The sequence below is a fragment of the Idiotropiscis lumnitzeri genome, chromosome 14, assembly GCF_059441095.1.
Source record: "Idiotropiscis lumnitzeri isolate Australia: NSW breed Sydney's pygmy pipehorse chromosome 14, RoL_Ilum_1.0, whole genome shotgun sequence".
Taxonomy (NCBI): Eukaryota; Metazoa; Chordata; class Actinopteri; order Syngnathiformes; family Syngnathidae; genus Idiotropiscis; species Idiotropiscis lumnitzeri.
In genome coordinates this window covers 14784841-14805082 of record NC_142404.1, presented here as the reverse complement: position 1 = coordinate 14805082, position 20242 = coordinate 14784841, and the positions used below count along the sequence as shown (strand labels likewise).

Below are 20242 nucleotides of genomic sequence, written 5' to 3'. Positions count from 1 at the left end.
ATACAAAAAAAACCCGGATAACATTCATGTAATGTTAGTAATGTGAGTGACATTATGTAAGAAATTAATTTATTTTCAGTTAAAAGGTTTTGACGTCCAAATAATCAATATAACCTCTTTATTTAATATATTACAATATTTACATGCCAGTTGTCACAGATCAACAAATCTCACAACATAGTAAAAGAAAATCTAATAGAAAAACAATAATTGTGTCAAATCTTTTTTTTTCATGCATTAAGAAACATAACCAACATTCCTGTGCATCCAAATTGACCGATACACACATTGGCATTATTCTAAGAAAGGAGTTGTGTTTTTGGCTTACTTTCTAAACCCAATAAATAAAACAGTTCTCAGTCATCCTTGGTGTGTAAAACGTAAAACACAATATAACAAAATACAAAGCAATGTTAAAAATAATCATAAACTACAGAGCGTCTGCAGTTCACTGGAGTTGTAAGTCAAGGTCGGTGACGTCGTCTGCGTCCCAACCAGAGCATCCTGCCCTCGGATCTTCATGTTGACAAACTTGATCTTCCAGCTGTTGTTCTCCAACGGTGAGCGGATGAGTCCAAATATTTGCTCAAATATCCCGAGGCTGTTCGTGTCTCTGTGGATGGTCCCGGCAACGGCCACCAGAACCAGGCCGTGGGGGGAGGACAGCGCCTTGAGGCCATGCGGCTCCAAGTTGGGGCTGAAATGGAGATTCTCCTCCTTGGCCAAGGCCAGGAGACGACAGCTGACCAGTTCGGCACCTTGGAACTCCTCCAACTGGTCATCGCCAGCTCTGAGGGAGACAATTACAACTTTATAAAACAGTGGTGTGATGCAAAAAGAATTAAACAGTTTGTGCATCATGGTTGCTTAATTCAATGTATATGCATTGTCCATTCTGGTGTTCGTGTTTTGGCCACCAGGGGGCAGTATAATACATAGAGAGTTGGTATTACATGTAGATTTGATGAAGGTGTGAATTGTTGCCGGCAGCAGCTCTTTCTGAGAGTTGTCATTTTGCATTTGCATGCTTGACTGTCCCAGTCAAGAAACAATTCTAAGCACGTCAGCGACTGTACCCAGTCTAAATTAAAACTCCTCAACATAGTTGCTTGGCTCCAGAGGTGTTAGCTCATCCAAACTCTGTGAATAGGTGAACTTACAAAAGCCAAACTGTGAATATAAGGGGGTTACTATGTATAACTTGGGAAAAATGTAATTATCTCAGACTATGGCCAGTAAATATAGATCAGACTTTGACATTAATACCTGACAACAAGGCTGAGTTTCACATCCGGCCAGAAATGCTGTGGTCCCCAGTCTTGAGGTTGCTGGCCCAGTGACGGGTTTTGACTGTTCAACAGCTGGAAGAACCAACTGCAGAACTGCTGCCCTAGGGCCAAAGTGTCGCAGCCAACGTCAGCCTGCACGTCTGCCGTCTTCACGGCTGTGTTTGGCACTGGTTTGGTGTCATCGGATACTCCAGGAATATGTTCTTCAACCACCGCCTTAAAGGAATTACATGATGAAAACAACCAAGTTAATTTTTGGGTTTTTGTTTTGTGTATGGCGAACCACTGCAAAGACAAATTATACTCCAGACCCACCCACACAAAATAGGTGAACATGTAAGATATAGAAAGACCATTCAATTAAAAAAATGCTTGGGGTATTTTGACAAACGTATGCCCCATCATACATAACACATAATGCATCTCCTGGAAAAGAACGTCAATTAAGTTTTTTTGAAGAAAACCAACTTAATCCGCTTGTTTGGGTGCGTCCAAATATTTCAATATGTCCCTACCTCCTCAGTTGACCAAAGCTCCAGCGTCCTCTTCACCAATTGGTGTTTCTCACTACTGGGGGGCATTGCCACCCCTTCTTTAGCCAGGTACTTGAATATGATGTCACGGTGGACCTTTTTCCTTTTGAGAAGCTCCTCTGCATTTTTAGTGAAGGAGAGGATTGTCTCTCTAGCCTCTTCATTTGAAAAATAAAAATAAAACAAAACAAAACAAAGGACCATTACACTTGTATTTAGTGCAAAATATTCACCAGAAAGAAATGACGTTGACCTTTTTTATGTCATTACACTGAATGTGACCAACTAAGTAAACATTTGACTGACTTGCTATCCCAGAGTGGACATACCTGTAATATCCTCCACCATAATCATCTTATTGGTAACAGTATCACTCAGCGAAAGTAGGTCCGCGTTTGACATCAAATTCAATATTTTCAAACACCCACAACGCTCCGATGCTGACAGAGGCGACATTTTATTCATCACAAAGTAAACGAACAGACTAGCAGCAACCAAATTAACCGAGTCCGACTCGAAACATATCCGGGTAAGACAAGAAGTGACATGGTTCCGGTCTAAAAATCTGCAGATATTTTCGCTGTAAATAAGCAGTACAATGCGTTTATATCAAGCAATTGTTTTATTGGGACACCATGGTGTTAAGGGTGGAAAATTTAGAACGTTTAAAAAAGATTCTACCAAATGAGGAAGTCTATGATCGGGAGACTCGCGAAAGTTCTCAGTAGGACACGCCAGGCTGAAATATGATTGGCTGCTGCATCGTCAACTGCAATATGATCGGTTGCTGCATCTAGGTTGGGATTGCGATATGAACCTCCACAAACAACGTGTTTTTATTTTGGACAAATGTTATAACGATTTGGAATTTTCATCTTATTTTATGTGCTTTGTTTAGAGCGTATCTAGTCTGGATGCATCAGCCAATACTGCTTCTTAAAACTTCAGTGGAATTCATGTTACGCGGAAATCATAGGGGTGTAATAAACTTAAATTATAAATAAATAAAAACATGAAAAATAAATGTAATAATATGAGTTATTGTGCAATATATAATATATGTAATACATTTATATCAATAAAGTTATATATAAGGTTACTATTCTTTCGTAGATGGACTCAGTAGATTTTAGTTTTTAGATTTCCGGGTGCTCATGAACGCATCATAATGAACAAGCTAGCCGCAGTAGCTGGGTCGCAGTTAATTCTAATGCGCGTGCTGAACAGTCGGAACGTTCGTCTTATCAAGTCGGGTTAACCTTGAAAATTCACTCATGTATTTCAATTTACTCAACTGGACCATTTCAACTAACGGTGTTATTTAACGATTTATTTTCACAGGCACCGAAAAATTGGGACACGATTTACAGGTAATGTTATGTCATAAATTCCAGGTATGTGACGTGTATTAACGTGTAATAGCTTGATACTTGGTCATTGTAGCGTATTTGCTGACATAGACATAGTCGCGCACTTGCGTGTCTTCAGTTGTTTTATTTACTCTCCAAAATGGTCGTGCACTCGTTTTGTGAGTCAAAAGAATTTGAACCCTGGACTTTGCACCCAAATATTGGTTTTAATTTAGCGCTGCTGTTGACGTTATAGAGATTGTGCTCGTGTGTTTATGCGTGTCTGTGTACACTAAAATAGCATATCTTTAGCCTAAGTAATTAAAACAATATTGCATTTGAAGAGATGTTGCTATCCTATATTGAATTTAAATTCAGTACAGTACAGTTTGGGGGTGTTTGACTTTGGAAGTTCTCATTGTGAATGCATGTGTGTGAGGGGAAAAAAACCCAACAACCTAAGAACGTTCAAACATAAATGTTCTATGTTGTTGTAGATGGAGAAGTTTAAAAACAGTGACAAGGGACGGGTGACCGTTTACTCCGTCAAAGGCTGCCCACACTGCCGGCAGGCTAAGGCCTTTTTGGCACCCTTGCGAGTTCCGGTTTGTGACGTTGATCTCAATGAGCATCCTGAGCTGCAGGCACCGGTGAAGAAGCTGACAGGACGGGTCACGGTCCCACTAATATTCTTCAACAGCCTTTATATTGGAGGCAATGAAAAACTGCAGAAAATGGTGAGGACACAAAGCGTTTGATAACACGACAAAACTAAAACATGAGTGGAGTTGTTGATCTGTGTCCTTGTTGAAGAGTCCAGAGGAGCTCCAAAAGTTGGTGGAAATGGTCAAGGAGGAACCTTTTCCAGCTGATGCTCTGCCGCTACCAGAGGGGAAACAGTCACAGGGTGCTGCTTTGGACACTGACCGCCGAGAACAACGTATGTTGCACAATTTATAGTTTGGGAATAAAATAATGTTTTGGAGAAAAGGAGCACAAAAAAACAGATATGTAAACACTGACACGAACACAATGCAGCGGAGAAGTGGCCTCTCAAAATGATTTAAACTTTTTTTTTTGCAAGAGAGTGTTTACAGAGCTGCTGTTGCGCTGTCACTTTTATTTGAAGTAGTTAGGAAACCTCGGTTGGCACATGTGTAAGATTTGGTCTTTCGACATAAAGTGTGTCATAGTGTGTTCATCTCCTGTGAACTAAAGTTTCAGTGCTTGAGATGAACGTGTGCTCCACATCGAGACATTTTATAGTGGAGTCCGCTCAAGACGGACTTGACGGCGGATTTCAGCAAATAATCGTCACTGCCCTAAAAGTTCCAATATTTATACATCAAATCATAAACACAAACTACAATGTCCAAACACCTTAATAGCATTTTAAATTCTTCCAAACTTTGCTACAAAATAATATTTAAATGCATTAACAGCTTATAGCTATACACGCGCACGCAAAATGACGAGTACAGTACAGTTCATTATTAATAAAAATAAAACTAAAATTGAAAGAAACATTTTCCTTAATGAAATATAATAAAGACAAGTGTGTTTAAAAAAAATAAATAACTGGGAAAAAAAACGTTTATTTATAAAAAATATTATAATTACAATGAAAATATCCCTTGTTTCCGTCGTTGTCGATTTTAAATATATTTATTTCGGTATTACGAATTAGCCGTGAAGATAAAGGAAAGTCGAGCAATTTGTTTGGGAATTGTAGTTTACTTGACTTTATTACGAAATACTATTGTGACCTTTTTTGTTTAAAAAAAAATATTTCCCTCAACAAATATTACATTAAAAAAAACTAATGCTAATACTAATAAAAACTAAACAGAAACAAAACAGTTTAAAAAAAAAAAAAAATTAAACTAACAAACCTGTTCTAAAAGTGAAAAAACTAAATTAATTGAAAACGAAAAAACAACTTAGAATGAAAAATCCCATCATAACCCCGGTATGTACAAAAAAAAAAAATTTGCCTTCATTAGGTTAACGCTTGGATGTTTACTGACCCAAAACCGTTGGATACAAGCAGCGGCAACACGAACTGGCAGTCGTCGACAGGTTGAGCGAGTTCTTATGGATTCCACCGGTTTTCAGGCTGTGTTTAGTTCTCGTTTGGTATCACTACAGGAAGCCAAAGAGCCGAAACAGACACCGCCTGACTGTCAATCACAAATGAGCTGGGGTTGGCGTGACAAATCATTTCAAATGACACTCACCATGTGAAGAGAATGCTGACTTTGACGTGGAAGTGTCACGTTTCTATTGTTGTACTCCTTGTCAGAATTTGTTTGTGAGAAAGACGGCTTGGCTGACCTGGTTGCGGAGCTTAAAGATGCCAATTTGATTGGCATTCACAGAAACGGGCTGGCTTTTTCCAGGAAGAGCTTCTCAAAGGACAAACTGCTTGCCTGGCTCCAGGACCACAAGGGCATGGGTAAGCGAGGTTCAAAAGCAGCAGTAAAAGTGGACTTCTTTGATTTTTTTTTACATCAAATTCCAATCCGGAGTCCATTTCTACAATGGCGTTGTTTGTAAAATGGGGTCCTGTCCAGCCTTGACTGACGGTGCTGTGTATGCTAGACCACGATAACGCCATGAGCGTTGGCCACGGATTGGTGATGAAGAAGTACATGGTCATTGCCCGAGAGCGCGGGGAATCGGATGGCAGATTTGGAGCCGCAAGCGGGGACACGTTGTTCAGGTTACTGGAGGACGACCCGCATTCCGCCCTCAACTCAGGACAGACGGCGTCCTGCAGTCCCCTCGAGGGTACGTCGGGTCGCGTCGGGTGGTCTGTGTTCACGTGGACTTTGTACGCCGAAGCTGACTGTCCGCCAATCCTTTTTTCAATTGCTCCTTTGTCGCTGCTGCTTACTCGACCCGCAAGGCAACGTTGGGGTTGTCTTTTGCCATCTGGTGGTTGTGGTGGTAAAAAACTTTGCTCGAGACTGTGTTGGACAAAAATCTGGAGACGCAATCGTCCTCATTCTTTGCTATTCAGTGCTTCCGAATTTGCGGGGACAGCTTTTTTCTCTTACAGTGTATTTCTATGTGAGTTTTTGTTTCTACGTAAACGACAGGTCCGTTTCAATAAATCTCAATATCACGGGAAAACAAACCTTATTTTAGTATCAGTTCACAAAATAAAACTTGTAGATTGACTACACGGTGCAATATTTATTCATTTTACTTTCTATAATCGTGATGATAGTTTGCCGGATATTTGACGTCTATAGCAGTCAATGGCAGCCAATGAGTTAAGATATATTAAAAATAGTTTTAACGCGGAAGTGAGGTAGGAATTGGCTTTCTGAAAAGTATTTCCTTGAAAAGTTCATCAGTGCGAGTTTCATTTTTAACTGAAACCACAATACTGATTTTTTTTTCTACAATATTCAACTCTATTGAGATGCACTTATATATGAGTTTTGTGTGTGTTTTTTTTTAACCGATTTACCAACTAATCTGCTCTTGCGTGTGGCTTGAAACTTTCTTCTTTGCATTCCCTCTATTGCTCATTCGTCACATGCGCAGTCCTGTAGCCGCTGGATTTATTTTTTTGTTATATTAATATCAATGTTTGCAATTCGTCTATCATTTTTTTATCATGTCTTATAAGTAAATTTTTTTTTTTTTTTCTCTCTCTCTCGCTCTCTTAGCGGCGGAACTCTCCTTGCTTTTGCGTGAACTGATTCTCAAGTTGTTCTCGGAGCATCTCTCTGCTGACGGCAAGGTGACGACTCACTCTGATTACGTTTTTATTTTAACACCAAGCGGTCTCGTCTGTGATGTTATCGAAATACAACAATTACCCGTATTCTAACACTCGTAATTTTTCTCTCTCAGTCGGTGGACTACAAAGGCATGTCGGCAAATCCCGTTTTCCAGCGCTACTCCGATCTGGCCATTCAGCTGCAGAGGGTCAAGCTCCTTTCGCTATCCCGGGAGGAGACGTTGGCCTTCTTCATCAACATCTACAATGCTTTGGTCATCCACGGTTACCTCCGCATGGGGGCCCCCACCAACAGTTGGCAAAGATACAGAGTGCGACCGGAACCTTCTTAACGTGCCTCATCATTTGCGAGAATCCTCCCGGCAACTGCCTTTCTATGTTCTTGCACTTATGTAGTTCTTCAACTACGTCAGCTATCTGATTGGAGGAGAAGTCTTCACCTTACAGGATATTGAGAACGGCGTGCTAAGAGGGAACAGGAAAGGTGTGGCACAGTTTCGAAGACCTTTCTCCAAAACGGACCCACGACTACAAGTATGCCGATGGAAATGGCAGAATATTTTATTTTGCAAAATATTTTATTGACAGATATTAGATGTCAATTGAGTCTGTTCTGTGAAATTCGTGGCTTAGATTGCTGTCTGTCCTTTAGGTGCTCACTGTATTCCAAAAAGACAAATCACATTTTTCGACTGAATTTCGTGGCATTCATCTTTTGTGGTTCCATTGTATAATAACGAATTGGCTTGGCTTTAGTTTCACTTCCCGTTATGTCCACCAGGTGGCGCTCAAAGACGTTGAACCGCTCATTCACTTTGCCTTGAACTGTGGCGCAAAAGGCTGCCCTCCCATCAAGACCTACACACCGCAGGTACGTTTCCTTCAAATAAAAACTAAAACAGCAAACGTCAAACTCAAACAATGTACGAGTTCGATTTTAGTTAAACATTGTTGTACTCACACCTGGCAGGACATTGACAAGCAGCTCCGCACGGCAGCCGAGGCTTTCTTGGAGAATGACGACGCCTGCGTGGTGGATTCGGTGAAAAAAGAAGTTCGACTCAGTCAGATCTTCAAGTGGTACAAGGCTGACTTTGGAGGAACTGACGAGGAGGTAACTGCCCACAATATCGAAAATATATATTTAAAAAAAAAACTCAGCGACAAAAATACGTTCGGGACCCTCACCGCTGCTTTTCAAAATATCTCCTTTGATTAAATTAGCCGCGGAGGCTTCAAACTAAATTCTTGATGTCTTTTTCCCAGCTTCTGAAGTGGGTGCTGAAGCACATGAGCGACTCCCCCAAGAAGACCAGCTTGAAGGAAGTCCTTGCAGCCGGAAAAGCCAAAATCAGTTTCCTCCCATACGACTGGAGCTCGAACAGCAGCCACTGAAAACACATCGACGTCTTCTCTGCATCTCTTTTATGTTTCTGGAAATGGGTTCCCTACTCTTCTTCCTCTCTTTCCTACCGTTTATGCAAAATCTTTTTCATTTATGAATGGTGAGAGGGAACCGTTTGCACTTTACCGTCTAATTGTACTGCTCCTTTTCAGGTGTGACACATGCTACACGCTGTTGTGGGGCAATATAATTAATTCAGAGAATTTGCACAAAAAAAGTTGTAATTCCAGATATAATCTGCATTTTAATCCAATTTCAGAAACTCAGGAGTCTTGCGTAACTTCAAATGAAAATGATTCAATGGAATTAAACTCATTTTCGTGATGTCATTGAAGCAGAGTGGCACATTTCAAATGAGCTAATTTTAACTTAAAGTCAACTCAAGGTGTAATTTACAAACTTTTTTTTTTTTTTTTTTTAAAGGTGGTGCTCTTTTGTAGGATTGAGGCTCAGATAATGGCAGAGAAGCACAGAGAGAGATACATGCACTCACCTTGGTCCTCCAAATTTTTAAAACACAACTACTGTGAAATGTGTCCCAGCTCTGTTGGACCTGATCTCAAAAAAAAAAAAGTAATATTTCTTTGTTGTCCTGTGCTCTTTTCATTGTGTGAGCCATGTCTGTTGCATCACATCCTCATTTATTAATCAAATATAGTTTCCAGTGAAATTTCTTAACTCCCAGATGCATTACTTCCCAGGTTAAAGTTGACATCGTCCACCATTTGTGTATTTCTCCGCATAATGGTCATGATAAATCCCGTCTTTGCGTTTCACCAACCACACCAAAGCAATAGTAAAAGCACTGCAGCATGTTAAATGTGAAATGCATGTTGGAATTAATGCAGCCTGAAATCCTTGAATGCACTGCCTTTCTTCTTATGTCCTTTTCTTGGAAGTTCCTTTGAGTAGTTGTCTTTTTCCCGACTAGGCAGGGTGTCACTATAAGACGACATGATGTTCAACCACTTCTTCTGCACAGAGATGTTTACTACTCTGACGATATGCAATTGACTTGTAGGAGACAGGGCTTGTTTATATTAAGAAGCCTGCACATTTTCTACAACTATGCTTATAAGAATGAGATGCAAAAAATAAAATGTTATTCCTTTATTTTTTCCACTATGACAGCAATATGTTAATAAATGAAATATGCAACGCTTAAATAAAATAAATCTCCTGAATCAGACGCATTTTTTTTCATTTGTTTAATTAAACGGATTTTAGTCAGTTTATGTAACAAAAATAGTTTGGCGTGGTACCATAACAAATATGTATTTTACATTTGTACACATAAATAATTAATACATACAAAAAAATGTGTACACAACTTGACCTCTAAGTTGTTTTTGCATCTCACGTTACTTTCTATGTCATTTAATACTAAAGCGATCCGGGCAGATTTCCATGATTTATTTTGGCGATTGCTTGAGTAAACGGCTCCACTCATTTTCCCATAATCACAATGTGGACGACCTTAAAAATAAATACACACTTCATAAAATCAGATATTCCTCTCATGCCCAGCGAGCCTTTTGATTGGCTCTCCCAGCTTGAGAGAGATGGATTTGGAAGACTGCGTAGTCGTACCGGCAACACATTATTTTGTCTTCGGTTCGATTTCTATACTCTAAGGCTGACTTTTGGGGGATTGCGAGCAAATGGCACAAAGCCACGCAAGAAGACGGGTGGACATTTGGATTTTTCTGATGACAGACAATCATTGAGAAACAATCAGAGCCTTCTTGATCAACATATTGTATCTGGTTGGTATTCATGATTTCTTTTTGAAAAAAAAAAATGTGCCTGTGTCTATAACACTTGAGTTGCAGTCCCTCTCATATCCCAACCAAAGTAAAAAAGTGTCCATATTTTTTGGTCAAACGAGCAGATTTCGATAAGGCGTGTTAACTTTCGTCATCCGAGTCAAATCCAAAGAGTGCCGAGCAAGTGTTGAGAGTTTTGTGTTTCTGGAGCTCTTGGACGGTGCCGAAGGAGGAGAGACACTTATCGCATCGATGTCGGATCTTCTGCTCGCGGTTGCCTCTGCTCTCGTGTGTCTCATACCTCACGGAAAAATTCGTCTGGGCGTAGAAGCTGCACGACTGTCTTTGCGTGCGAGCTTCACTGTCCGCGCCTCTCCTCTTGCGCATGGACAGCTGCGACTCGTCCATGTAGGTGCAGGGCGGCAGCCGGGTGAAGTGCGTTTTGTAGAAGGCAGGATCTTGAGGGTTGAAGCTTTTGTGCTGCGCGATGAGAGGCTCCTCCCACTTGCTATCCACGCTCTCGGCCAGCGTGGTGTTTTTCTCCACCTCCTTGACGTTCAGGGGGTCCGGAACGGGCTTCTCGCAGGTAAACCTGAACTTCTTTTTGTGATGGACTTTCTTAGTCGCGGCGCGCTTGCTTCCTTTCGACCCTTGGCTTTGTTTCGCCTCCTCAAATCCGTTGACGGGCTTTTGGCTGAGCTCCGCCGCGTTCAAGGGAAGCGCTTCGCTATCCGGCGGGTCGGCCTCGGCGACGCTTCCCGCGACATTTCCCAAATCGGATTTCGGAACTCCCGATTTCTCCCGTTTTACTTGCTTGCTCTGCGACCATCTCTCCTCAACTTTTATTCTCTGCTTCCACGGCGCCTCGTCACTTTGCCTCTGCTGCCGGCCCAGCTCGTCTCTCCGAGGAGGCGGCACGTAGTGTCGCCATTCGTGGTCGAAGAGGCTCATCGTGTTGGAGAACTGCTTGTTGCAATTGGCGAAAGCGCACACTGGACTGAAAGGGACGTGAGTGCTCATATGCGCTTTGAGTTCTTGTGATGTCAAGAAGCGCTGCTCGCACTGCACGTGGAAGCAGAAGTGCGGCAGTGACGGGTCGTGGCGCCTTATGTGCTCCTTGTAATACTGGACAAACTGGAGGTTGCTGTCGGAACAGGAAAGCAACAAAAATGAAAATAGAAGTACTGTATATTTGGGTTTCAAAAGTCTTCTGTAGAAGTTGAAACTTTTACTCAAGTACAAGTAAAGCTTTCAAAACTACTTTAAAAGTACGGAAGAAAAAAAAAAAACACTTAGGGACAAATGTTGAGGACACGTCACAAGGGGCTATTGTGCATGACCCCACTTCTCTAAAATAATTTTTAATGACAACAATCCTACGACTACAATTGTTTGTCAATTATGTCAAACAATTCCCTTAAAGTCATTCATCCGCTTTAATGCTCCCTGATTCTCATATTTATCGATTGTAGTAACACGTTGGACCACCACAATTCATTACGCGGCACTTTTTGCTGTGCTCACCTTGGCCACTGGGAGGCAGTGTAATACGTACAAACAAAGAAGAGCACGACACCCTTGTTTGTACTCACAGTAACTCAATCAGATGTATTTTTGCAGATGATAAAGAATATATGCTTGAGAATCTCGCAATATTGTCTGTCTACATGTGTTACTCCACTGTTTGTGTTTAAACGCTTCTTTTTTTAAGAGGTTGTAAAATCGATGCTAATCATTAGCATGTCAATGGCTAGCATTCAAATTAGGTGGTTGTCTTAAATACACAACATAAAATTGTCAGTTTGGCAGAAAAAATTAACTGTGAGAGATGAGAATGAAATTCTTACCGACCGCAGAAGGTGCATTTGTGCTTGGCCCACACGAAGGTCTTTTCCAGCACCTGGTCTTCGTTGAGGTGACATCTGACGGCGTGCTTGGTCAAGTTGTTGCCGTGTTTGAGGAACACCCGATCGCAGGACAAGGAAGGGCACAACACGTACTTGCCGATGGCGTCGAAGCCGTTTTCTCCCGCCGCGCCCGCTTCGTCCACCTTTGCGGTCACGGGAGCTTTGACGATGATCAGATCGTCCTGAATGACCACCTGCTCGTCCGTAAAGTCGAACTGCGTCGCGGCGGAGTCTTTGTTCAACTTCTTGGACTGAGCCTGCAACTTCCTGATGGCTATGCGGAGGTTCCGCATGATTCGATCTTCCCGACTGAGGCTGGAAACTTTGAATTTGCTAATTTTCTTCCGAGGTTCTTCTTTTGGCGTCGGCTTTTCGCTGGGAGCCTCAACCTGAATACTCGTCGTCCCGTTCGTGGTCTCGGCTGCCTCGGCGTCAGCGTCTTTATGGTTCTTGCACATTTCTTCGATGTGATCCCAAATGTGCTTTTTGCCAACAACGAAGTGCTGGAAGCTTTTCCCACAGATTATGCACCGGTTGCGCCTCTTGAAGTGGGCAATGGAATGCCGAAACACGTTCAAGCCTTTATAGTTTTTCTTACAGGCGGTACAGTAGAAACTCAAACAACCATATTTTTGTCCTCGTTGAAACTTTTCCCTCCACGTTCTCTCCACTTTCACCTAAAACAAAAGACAGACGGTTCAATATGACAAATAGTGAACAGGCGGACAAAATTACATTTAGAAAAAGCTACGTGACTTGGTTTATCTTTTATTCGACCCAGGGATCATATTTCAATTGACTTTGATTTGACTTTCTTCATGTCATCGTCTGCTATACATAAAAAAAATAATAAGTCCTTTCATTAATCATTCAACACTCCGTGTCATCGTTTTAGTTATTGGCGTGTTTCGCAACCTTGATGTATACGGCCTCCCTTGATCCTCGTTCAAAGCATGTCTTCTCATACGTATACACTATGAATCCTGCATGAAGCCGTTGACGCTTTGTGGAATGTCAGATTAGATTTATTACTTGGCTGAGCAGAGTACGGTCAACCTCCGCTAAACGCAAGGGGTTAGAACGGGGCCCGTTTGACAAGAACAAAAATCAGCGTATTAGACGTGTTGACACAAATTGAAATGCATTGGTGGGAAAAGACCCAAAGCACAAGATTATTTATTTTCAAAAACCCCCAACAATTCCTCAAAAAATACGAATAAATAATTAATATATATTTGTTTTCCACAAACAACAGGGAAGGAGGGACGGCAATACTTCATCTATTTTTGGCTTCGGGGCCTGCACCAATTTTCAGATTTTTGTCTTACACTACAAAATTGGCATTAAAAGGAACAATTAGTCAATTTAAATAAAAAAATGAAAAAAAAAGTAGACAAACTTGAGCTGCTGACGCGATAAAATATGGCTACAAACCAACTCTGGGATGGCAATGGAAAACATACTCACCTTTCTGCTTGACTTTTCAGATTCTTCAATGATTGGTGGCCCTTCCGCTGTGTCATTATCATGCGTGGAAAATTCTGCAGGATTCGCCGTATCACTGTTGGCAGACTTTAGATGATAACTGTGCATCAGGTCGATTGGAGAGCTCTGCAGTTCCCGGGGTGGCCCATCAAGCTCGGGGTCAGCTTCAACAGCTGCGCAAACGTGGGAAGCTTCCTCTTGGATTTGACCGCAGTCGCGGGTTCTCTCCGTTATGTCCATGGATTTCGACTGCACACGCGCAGGGTCGTTCTCCCGGTGAGTCTCAGATTCCTCGTCCAGAGCAGACTCATCCTTGAGGAGGGCAATTTCATTATCAGGATAAGAGAGCTCCCATCTATGTGCAGGCTTCCTGCCCCGCTTTTTCCCTTTCAGCACGGCCACCTTCTCTTGGGCGGCATGTGGCGCCTCCACCCTGGGAAGACCTTGCAACCATCGGTTCGTCTTGCCTTTCCTTTTCAAAATTTGGCTTTTCACACATCGGGACAAATATTCTCTCTTTCGGGTGAGCGGGAGCTTGACAGAAGTGCAATTTTCCCGCCGAGTGCGATTGCGTCGGAGTGAATATGCGGATTTGTGACACAACGAGCCGGGTTTGAGATTGTACATGAATTCTGGATCGTCACCTCGGTCGACGTCCTCATCAGACAAAAGTCGGACTTTCCTTTGCAGTCCACGGCCCCATTTTCTCTTCTTTACGGGAGCGCTACTTGACAAGCTTACCATCTGGCTATCAGCAGTTTGTTCCAGCAGAGCGGGCTCTTTCTCCGATTCCGTCTCCGCGCTTTTGCTACGATTTAAGTCTTGAGCACAAGAATCATTTACGCACGTGCTTGTTAGCTCTTCATCATAGCATTCCTCCTCCTCCTCCTTTTCTTCTTGACTCATTACATTGATAAGAGCGCCCTTCATTACTTTGTCATCTATCAACTCCAAGCAGCGAGTCCTGAGGGCTAGCATGCTCCAGAACTCCGGATCAAAAGACAGACGCTCCTTCAGCATCTGAAATGTGACATGCAAACATATTTAAAAATGAAACTATCCCAATGAGTACACAAGCTGAATCGATTGTAACGGTCACGGAAGCACATGTCAGGTTTGTTATTTTTAGAAAATATATTTTTGGGGACACCGTGTATATCCCTTCCTTCTCCTCGTCCCACCTGCATAATTTTGAAGCGAACGTTGGTTGGCACAAGGCTGTGGTGAGGCTGCGCCTCCTGGTCAGGATGCTTGTAAAGCAGGCGCACCGTTCGGTAAGCTTCCAGGCTTCGCTCCAGGCAGAACACCAGCAGGGCGCACGCTCGACAGATCTCCAGGTCACCGGGCAGGAGGAAGGCAATGGTCTTGCAGACCAGAGATTGAGCCACGCCGTCCGCTTGAGCGTCACACAGCTGCAAGGCCCTGGCACAAAGCTCCATGCAGACTTGCACTCCATCAGCGCCCAGCTGTCACAACAAACACCAACAAGACAAGTTGTGCGGGGAAGTCAGGGATGTCAAACTTATTTTTTTACAATCAGGGGCCAACTTGGGTTGTTCTGACTGTGAAAACCAACTAAACGTCATGCTACAAATAAACAATTGACCTTGCATTTGATTGTTATGACGCATATTGTTGAAAACAAATTAAATTTGAAATCAGAGGTCTTTTGATTTCGTTAAGCAAATGTTTTGGTATAACTACCTCTTAATTAATATTAACTCATTCACTACCAGCCGAGTAAAAAAAATAAATAAATAAATGAAAAAAAAAAAAAATCGATCTTTGACGTCTTTGGCCGTCAATGGTAGTAAATGAGTTAAAAAGGAAATTGGTAAAAAAAAAAAAAAAAAAAATAGCAATAAATGTTAAAAGCGAAGGCACGTTTCCATTACAAAATTATGTGGTGGGCCAGATCTGGCGGCAGGGCCTTGAATTTGACACAAGTGATACGAATGGTGCTGCTTCACCGTTTAATTTCATTTCACAAATTGAAAGGACTTCCGAAACGATAACGGTTGGAGATGATCACCGTCTTACCTCGATGGTGACGAGTTTGATGAAGGGAAAGATGGCGCGGATGTTCTTTGCCGAGGAAGCCAGCCGCGTGCACTCAGTCAGGAAGTCCCGCGTCGACGGGTGAGCTCGAAGATACAACCTGCTCCAGATGAACACCAGGTCCCTGACAGAAAACGGCGGACGAACAGTTTGATAAATGAAGACACAACTTAAATCAAGGGTTTGACGTAAGAATAAATTATTTGAAATACGGTGCAAGTCCAACCCTCTGAACTGTAAGTACAGTATGGCAGCTCATGAGTATCAGTTTCTTATCGCATGCCAACAAAGCAACCACAAAGATGTCTCCTTTCAAGGGCTGCCAACAGAGGCTTCTTACGATTCGCAATAACTGTAAAACAGCAGCGGGGAAGACGTCTGCCAACATTCCCCATCAATGTGCACGCAATAAATGAACTCAAGAGATATGCATACTAAGAGGACAAGCGTGGGCTAACCTCTCAGCACTTCTCTGCGTGCAACAGATTGATTATCGATTCAATTCTGTAAAGTTTTACGAGACTCTCCGTCTTGCATGGGTGACATGCTTAAAACTAACGAATGACTTATTAGACTGTAAGTAAGTTTGCAGGTGGTGGGATCGTTCGTGCTCGATTCAATCAGGGGATCACAATTCTCTATGAAAACAACGATGGGAGTCAGGCGGAGCAAAGAGCAAGTCTTTTCTAAATCTTCTTACCATATGTAGTACATGTCTCCATTGTGAAGCTGCTGGGCAAGGAACGCTGTGCACAGTGACAAGAGGAGCTCATCCTTTTCAACGTGCTCCGTGTTACAGATGATCTCCACCGCATCACGGCCATCAATTTGGGCCATCTAAAGAAGAAGAGGGACATTTATTTGAACCTCATCCTGCCTCGCCAATATTTGACTTTATATTAAATGCACTCTTTTAAAATGTCTCATTTCTTACGCTGCCTCTAAGTTTTTAATGTTCACTTTTAAAACACACAATAAACAACTTGGCACGCAAATCCTGTACTCAGTACCTGCTTGTGAAGGTGCTCATGCAGCGAGGCCTTGTACAGACAGGTTAAGTAAGCCTGATGCAGGTACAAACGTTTTCCAGGCTTGCGGTTCTCCAGGCAGACTTTAGCCAAGGCCATAGCTTCCTGTATTCGCTCACATGCTTGCAGGTAGCGAATCCGAAGCTCCAAAAACACCGGCAGCTCCGAGCTTAGGTAATCGTTAACTGTGGCAAGGAGGTTAAACAGTCAGGCATATTAACGACAGATTTTGTTTTGGGGATTTGGTCACAAAATGTAGTCAAATGTTACCCTCTTTAGGAGGCAAATGTGTCTCCTTCAGGATTGCTTGCAACACCTGGTTCTCCCACGGACCGCCTGCTTTGATGATCAGCTTCGCATGCTGAAGAAATACATTCCTGTGCCTTAAAAGCTCAGCGTGACATGCCTGCAAAGAGTACATGTACAATAAAGAACAGGACCAACAAAACATTTTATTCACCCACGCAACGACTAGCTAGCCAGCAACTAAAGAAAAGGAGAGGCCAAATTTGTCACCTGATAGGAGTCGAGGATGTCTTTTAAAGGTTTTTCCCCAAATTCCTCTTTGCTGAAAAACAGTAGAAGCTCAAAGATACTCCTGTAAAACGAGATAGTTTCATTAGGGAAGTGAGCTAAAGTATTGCAGGATCACTGTAGCATGGTTTTATTGGATGCAGAGAACCCCCGCTTAGGCCTTTTTTTGTGGAACCTAACTACCTAGCTTTGGGCCCATCTGCATATTTGTTGTTGTGTTTCTTTAATGAGACAAAATTCCTTGCTTCCTCTAATGTGCCATGTTATCGGTGGATTAGCTAGCCAGCAGCCAGGTTGACAGCAGTTAAAACAAAAAGCTTGACGGAAAATTGCGGCTGAGGTCCGACAGGCAGTTGAGCCCCTCGTTTTAATGTCAAAGAAGGATTGCGCAAAGTGCTGCAAATAAGAAAGCGTTCTCCCATTTCTGTTGAAAGATGAGTTTGAAATAATGAGATCACAGTCTGTTGCACATTTCGGGTTTAAACTACAGTATTAGTATAAACAATTGTATAATAACTAGATAAATTGGGGGATGTCACTTCAAAAGTTTGGATATTTGTGTCAAACTTTGGTCCTTAAGCAGGGGTTCACTTTACAAGTAAAGAGATCACTCACAACGCCAGACGGCTGAGAATGTTGTGGACATGTTGACAGTCATCAGGGAATTTGGCCGTGGCTTTTGTGAAACCGCACAGCGCTGTCTGCAGCACCTTCAGTTGAGGCAGAGGAACCTGCCATTGGCCCGTGTAAGCTTCAACCAACTGCACATCAGGAGATCACGCGTGAGAAGGCCCACAAACTTTGCATTAAAATATTTCAATACAACAGCTCATGAATTTGTAACATTGTAAATAGTGGAGGATTGTATTGTTAGAGCAGCACATGCATTGTTCAACCTTGATTTGCGGCTTCAACAAGTGAACACGTGTTCATGTCAAAGATGAATGGTCAAGTCCAAAGAAGTGATTCTCACCCAATGTGCTATGGGCAGCACATCACTGTGCTTAACTTTAACGTATTTGATCTAATAATGGTTTATTGACTACAATTAATGTACGTTTGTTCATCTCTCTATGTTAGTGATGTATACTCCCATACTCCACAATAAAATGCTTTTCCAGTAGATAGTAAAAAAAAAAAAAAAACAATTCATCTGCGTGTTCACCGATTGCCATTCAAACAACAGAATAACAGCTTTGTGTTCAAGGCCCAAATTTCACAATAAGCAAATAAAACTGTGAAATTGAGACGAGGTCATTATTACTGCAGTAAATATTATCTACTTTTTGTGACATTGTAGTTTGGCGGTGCGTTGAGCTATTTTTGTAACGGAAAACGTGCCTTGGCTCAACAGAGGTTAACAAAGACTAAGCTCGAGTGCCATTTTCATTTATCCAAAATGTCTGAATAAGAACCTTTTTTTGATTAACCGAGTTGTATTTTTTAACTCGATCGGTATTGTCGAATAAATAATGCTTTACACAACAACAATGCAATCCCAGAATTCAAGTGACAGCCATGACGTTAGTTAGCACTCGTTAGCGTCAAGCTATCACTGTAAACAATCACCCGGCGCACCGTAATAAAACGTTGCTTTTCGGGGAGGAGCTTAACCAGACGTTCATCTTAAGTCTGTGTTTATTTATTTTCCAAGTTTTATTTCTCATGCCCATATGACAAATATTGCACACGATAGCCTCAATTGTTGCTAACCAGGATGCTAACGTCAGGTAGGAACGTTAGTAGTGGTTGATCAGAGTCAACACACCAATACGCGAAGTATATCGAATGTAAATAATTCAGACGTACCTCACTAAACTCAGAACAGTAGTCTTTGCTTTTAAGGGCAGACACATCGCTGCAAAATCGACGGAACAATGAGTCTAGAGCTAATTCTAGCCCGTCAGTTTCTATATTGCTTGCGCCGTCCGCCATACTGTCGAGCGCATCCGGCGCATAGTCCAAGTTGCCAGGTCAGACACAAAACATCCTACAATCAGCAAACGCTCCAACCTGGCATCCCTTATAATTAAAACGTGAAGGCATCTCTGACACGCCCACTTAAAAATATAGAAAAACTACAGGAATTGATTTTTTTTTAAATTTTATTTTATATTTATATAAATAACACCTTTATTACATGACTCAACGCCCTTGCATCAAAGTTTGGCCTGGCTTGTTGCTATAGGCAGAATTTGTTGAAAACAAACTCGACGCATACCAGCCAGGATTTCTCTAACGTAACTTTTAATGCCATTTCAACCGAAGTAATAACACCGAACTAGTGATCATATTTATTTATTTATTTGTTTTTTTTCACAACCCCGGATTATCACACAATCTTACAACAGAGGTTAGTCCCGGTAGCTTGTAACAACAGAAACTGTTAAATCAAGTCAAATCTTTCTAAATATTTGTGTGCGCGTGTGTGTGCGTGTGTTTGTAATGAAAAAAGACAACGCAGTTGAGCGCATACTCTACAATTGTAATCCTGTAAATTTCATAAAAACATAAAAAAATTAAACTCTTTGTCAATATTGTGAAAAACATTTTTGAACATTTAAATACGGAAATGAAAAACACTATCCCTATTATTACTATCTGAATTCATCAAGTAAGGCTGCAGTGATTTAATCGGCCACAAGGGTGAGGAATAATATCACAAATGGGCACACTTGATTATAGCGAGAATTTAAAATCTTTATTATACAGAGATATTGCCATCATTTTGTTGTGCTTTACAATGACAGAACTACTCTGCATTATAACGAGGTTTTCATTTACAGTCAAATTTTTGTGTTGTTATTCTACTTACATCGAAGGTGCAGCTTGTTTTAAAAAAAAAAGCTCAATTATATTGTTCACGAATTACAATAAGTGCAGCACGGTGGGCTGCATGGTTAGCACACCAAGGGTAACTCACAAGCCTTAGATTTAGGGGTCCAATTGAGGAGTTTGCATCCCATATCCTCAAAACCTCCAAGTTAGGTTCATTGAAGACTCTCTGTGCATACTGTAATGTCAATGCATGAATGGTTGTCTAAAAATGCAGCCTGTGATTGACCAGAGACCAGCAAGGGTGTAGCATGCTTGCTTAAAATCAGATGGGAAAAGCTTCACTTCACTCACCTGGA

The 20242-nt window shown here is 41.8% G+C and overlaps 3 protein-coding genes across 5 annotated transcripts; 1 reads left to right on the top strand and 2 right to left on the bottom strand.

Moving 5' to 3' along the window:
* Window positions 1-103: 103 nt before the first annotated feature.
* On the bottom strand, window positions 104-2372 carry c14h3orf38 (chromosome 14 C3orf38 homolog). Its single transcript, XM_088315866.1, has 4 exons — window positions 2152-2372; window positions 1805-1980; window positions 1267-1505; window positions 104-790 (listed from the first exon to the last, which is right to left on the bottom strand). Exons 1-4 carry the CDS (start codon window positions 2285-2287, stop codon window positions 424-426), a joined length of 918 nt encoding a protein of 305 aa, XP_088171992.1. The 5' UTR covers window positions 2288-2372; the 3' UTR covers window positions 104-423.
* Window positions 2373-2987: 615 nt separating this feature from the next.
* Window positions 2988-9519, top strand: LOC148323623 (uncharacterized). Of its 3 annotated transcripts, XM_088314983.1 has the most exons (12): window positions 2989-3070; window positions 3164-3192; window positions 3669-3908; window positions 3985-4111; window positions 5474-5626; window positions 5773-5961; window positions 6852-6925; window positions 7039-7236; window positions 7322-7459; window positions 7707-7796; window positions 7896-8039; window positions 8192-9519. In XM_088314983.1, the coding sequence occupies exons 3-12, from the start codon at window positions 3669-3671 to the stop codon at window positions 8318-8320; spliced, it is 1482 nt and encodes a 493-aa protein (XP_088171109.1). In that variant the 5' UTR covers window positions 2989-3070; window positions 3164-3192; the 3' UTR covers window positions 8321-9519. The 3 variants fall into 3 exon arrangements, with proteins under 3 accessions (XP_088171108.1, XP_088171109.1, XP_088171110.1); XM_088314982.1 differs by having other exon boundaries at window positions 2988-3192; XM_088314984.1 differs by lacking the exons at window positions 2989-3070; window positions 3164-3192 and having other exon boundaries at window positions 3765-3908; window positions 3992-4111.
* Window positions 8765-19103, bottom strand: LOC148323622 (zinc finger protein 654-like). Its single transcript, XM_088314981.1, has 11 exons — window positions 18918-19103; window positions 17724-17869; window positions 17091-17172; window positions 16845-16980; window positions 16557-16759; window positions 16247-16383; window positions 15529-15670; window positions 14670-14954; window positions 13471-14508; window positions 11944-12680; window positions 8765-11240 (listed from the first exon to the last, which is right to left on the bottom strand). The coding sequence occupies exons 1-11, from the start codon at window positions 19041-19043 to the stop codon at window positions 10238-10240; spliced, it is 4035 nt and encodes a 1344-aa protein (XP_088171107.1). The 5' UTR covers window positions 19044-19103; the 3' UTR covers window positions 8765-10237.
* Between the last annotated feature and the right edge of the window lie 1139 nt (window positions 19104-20242).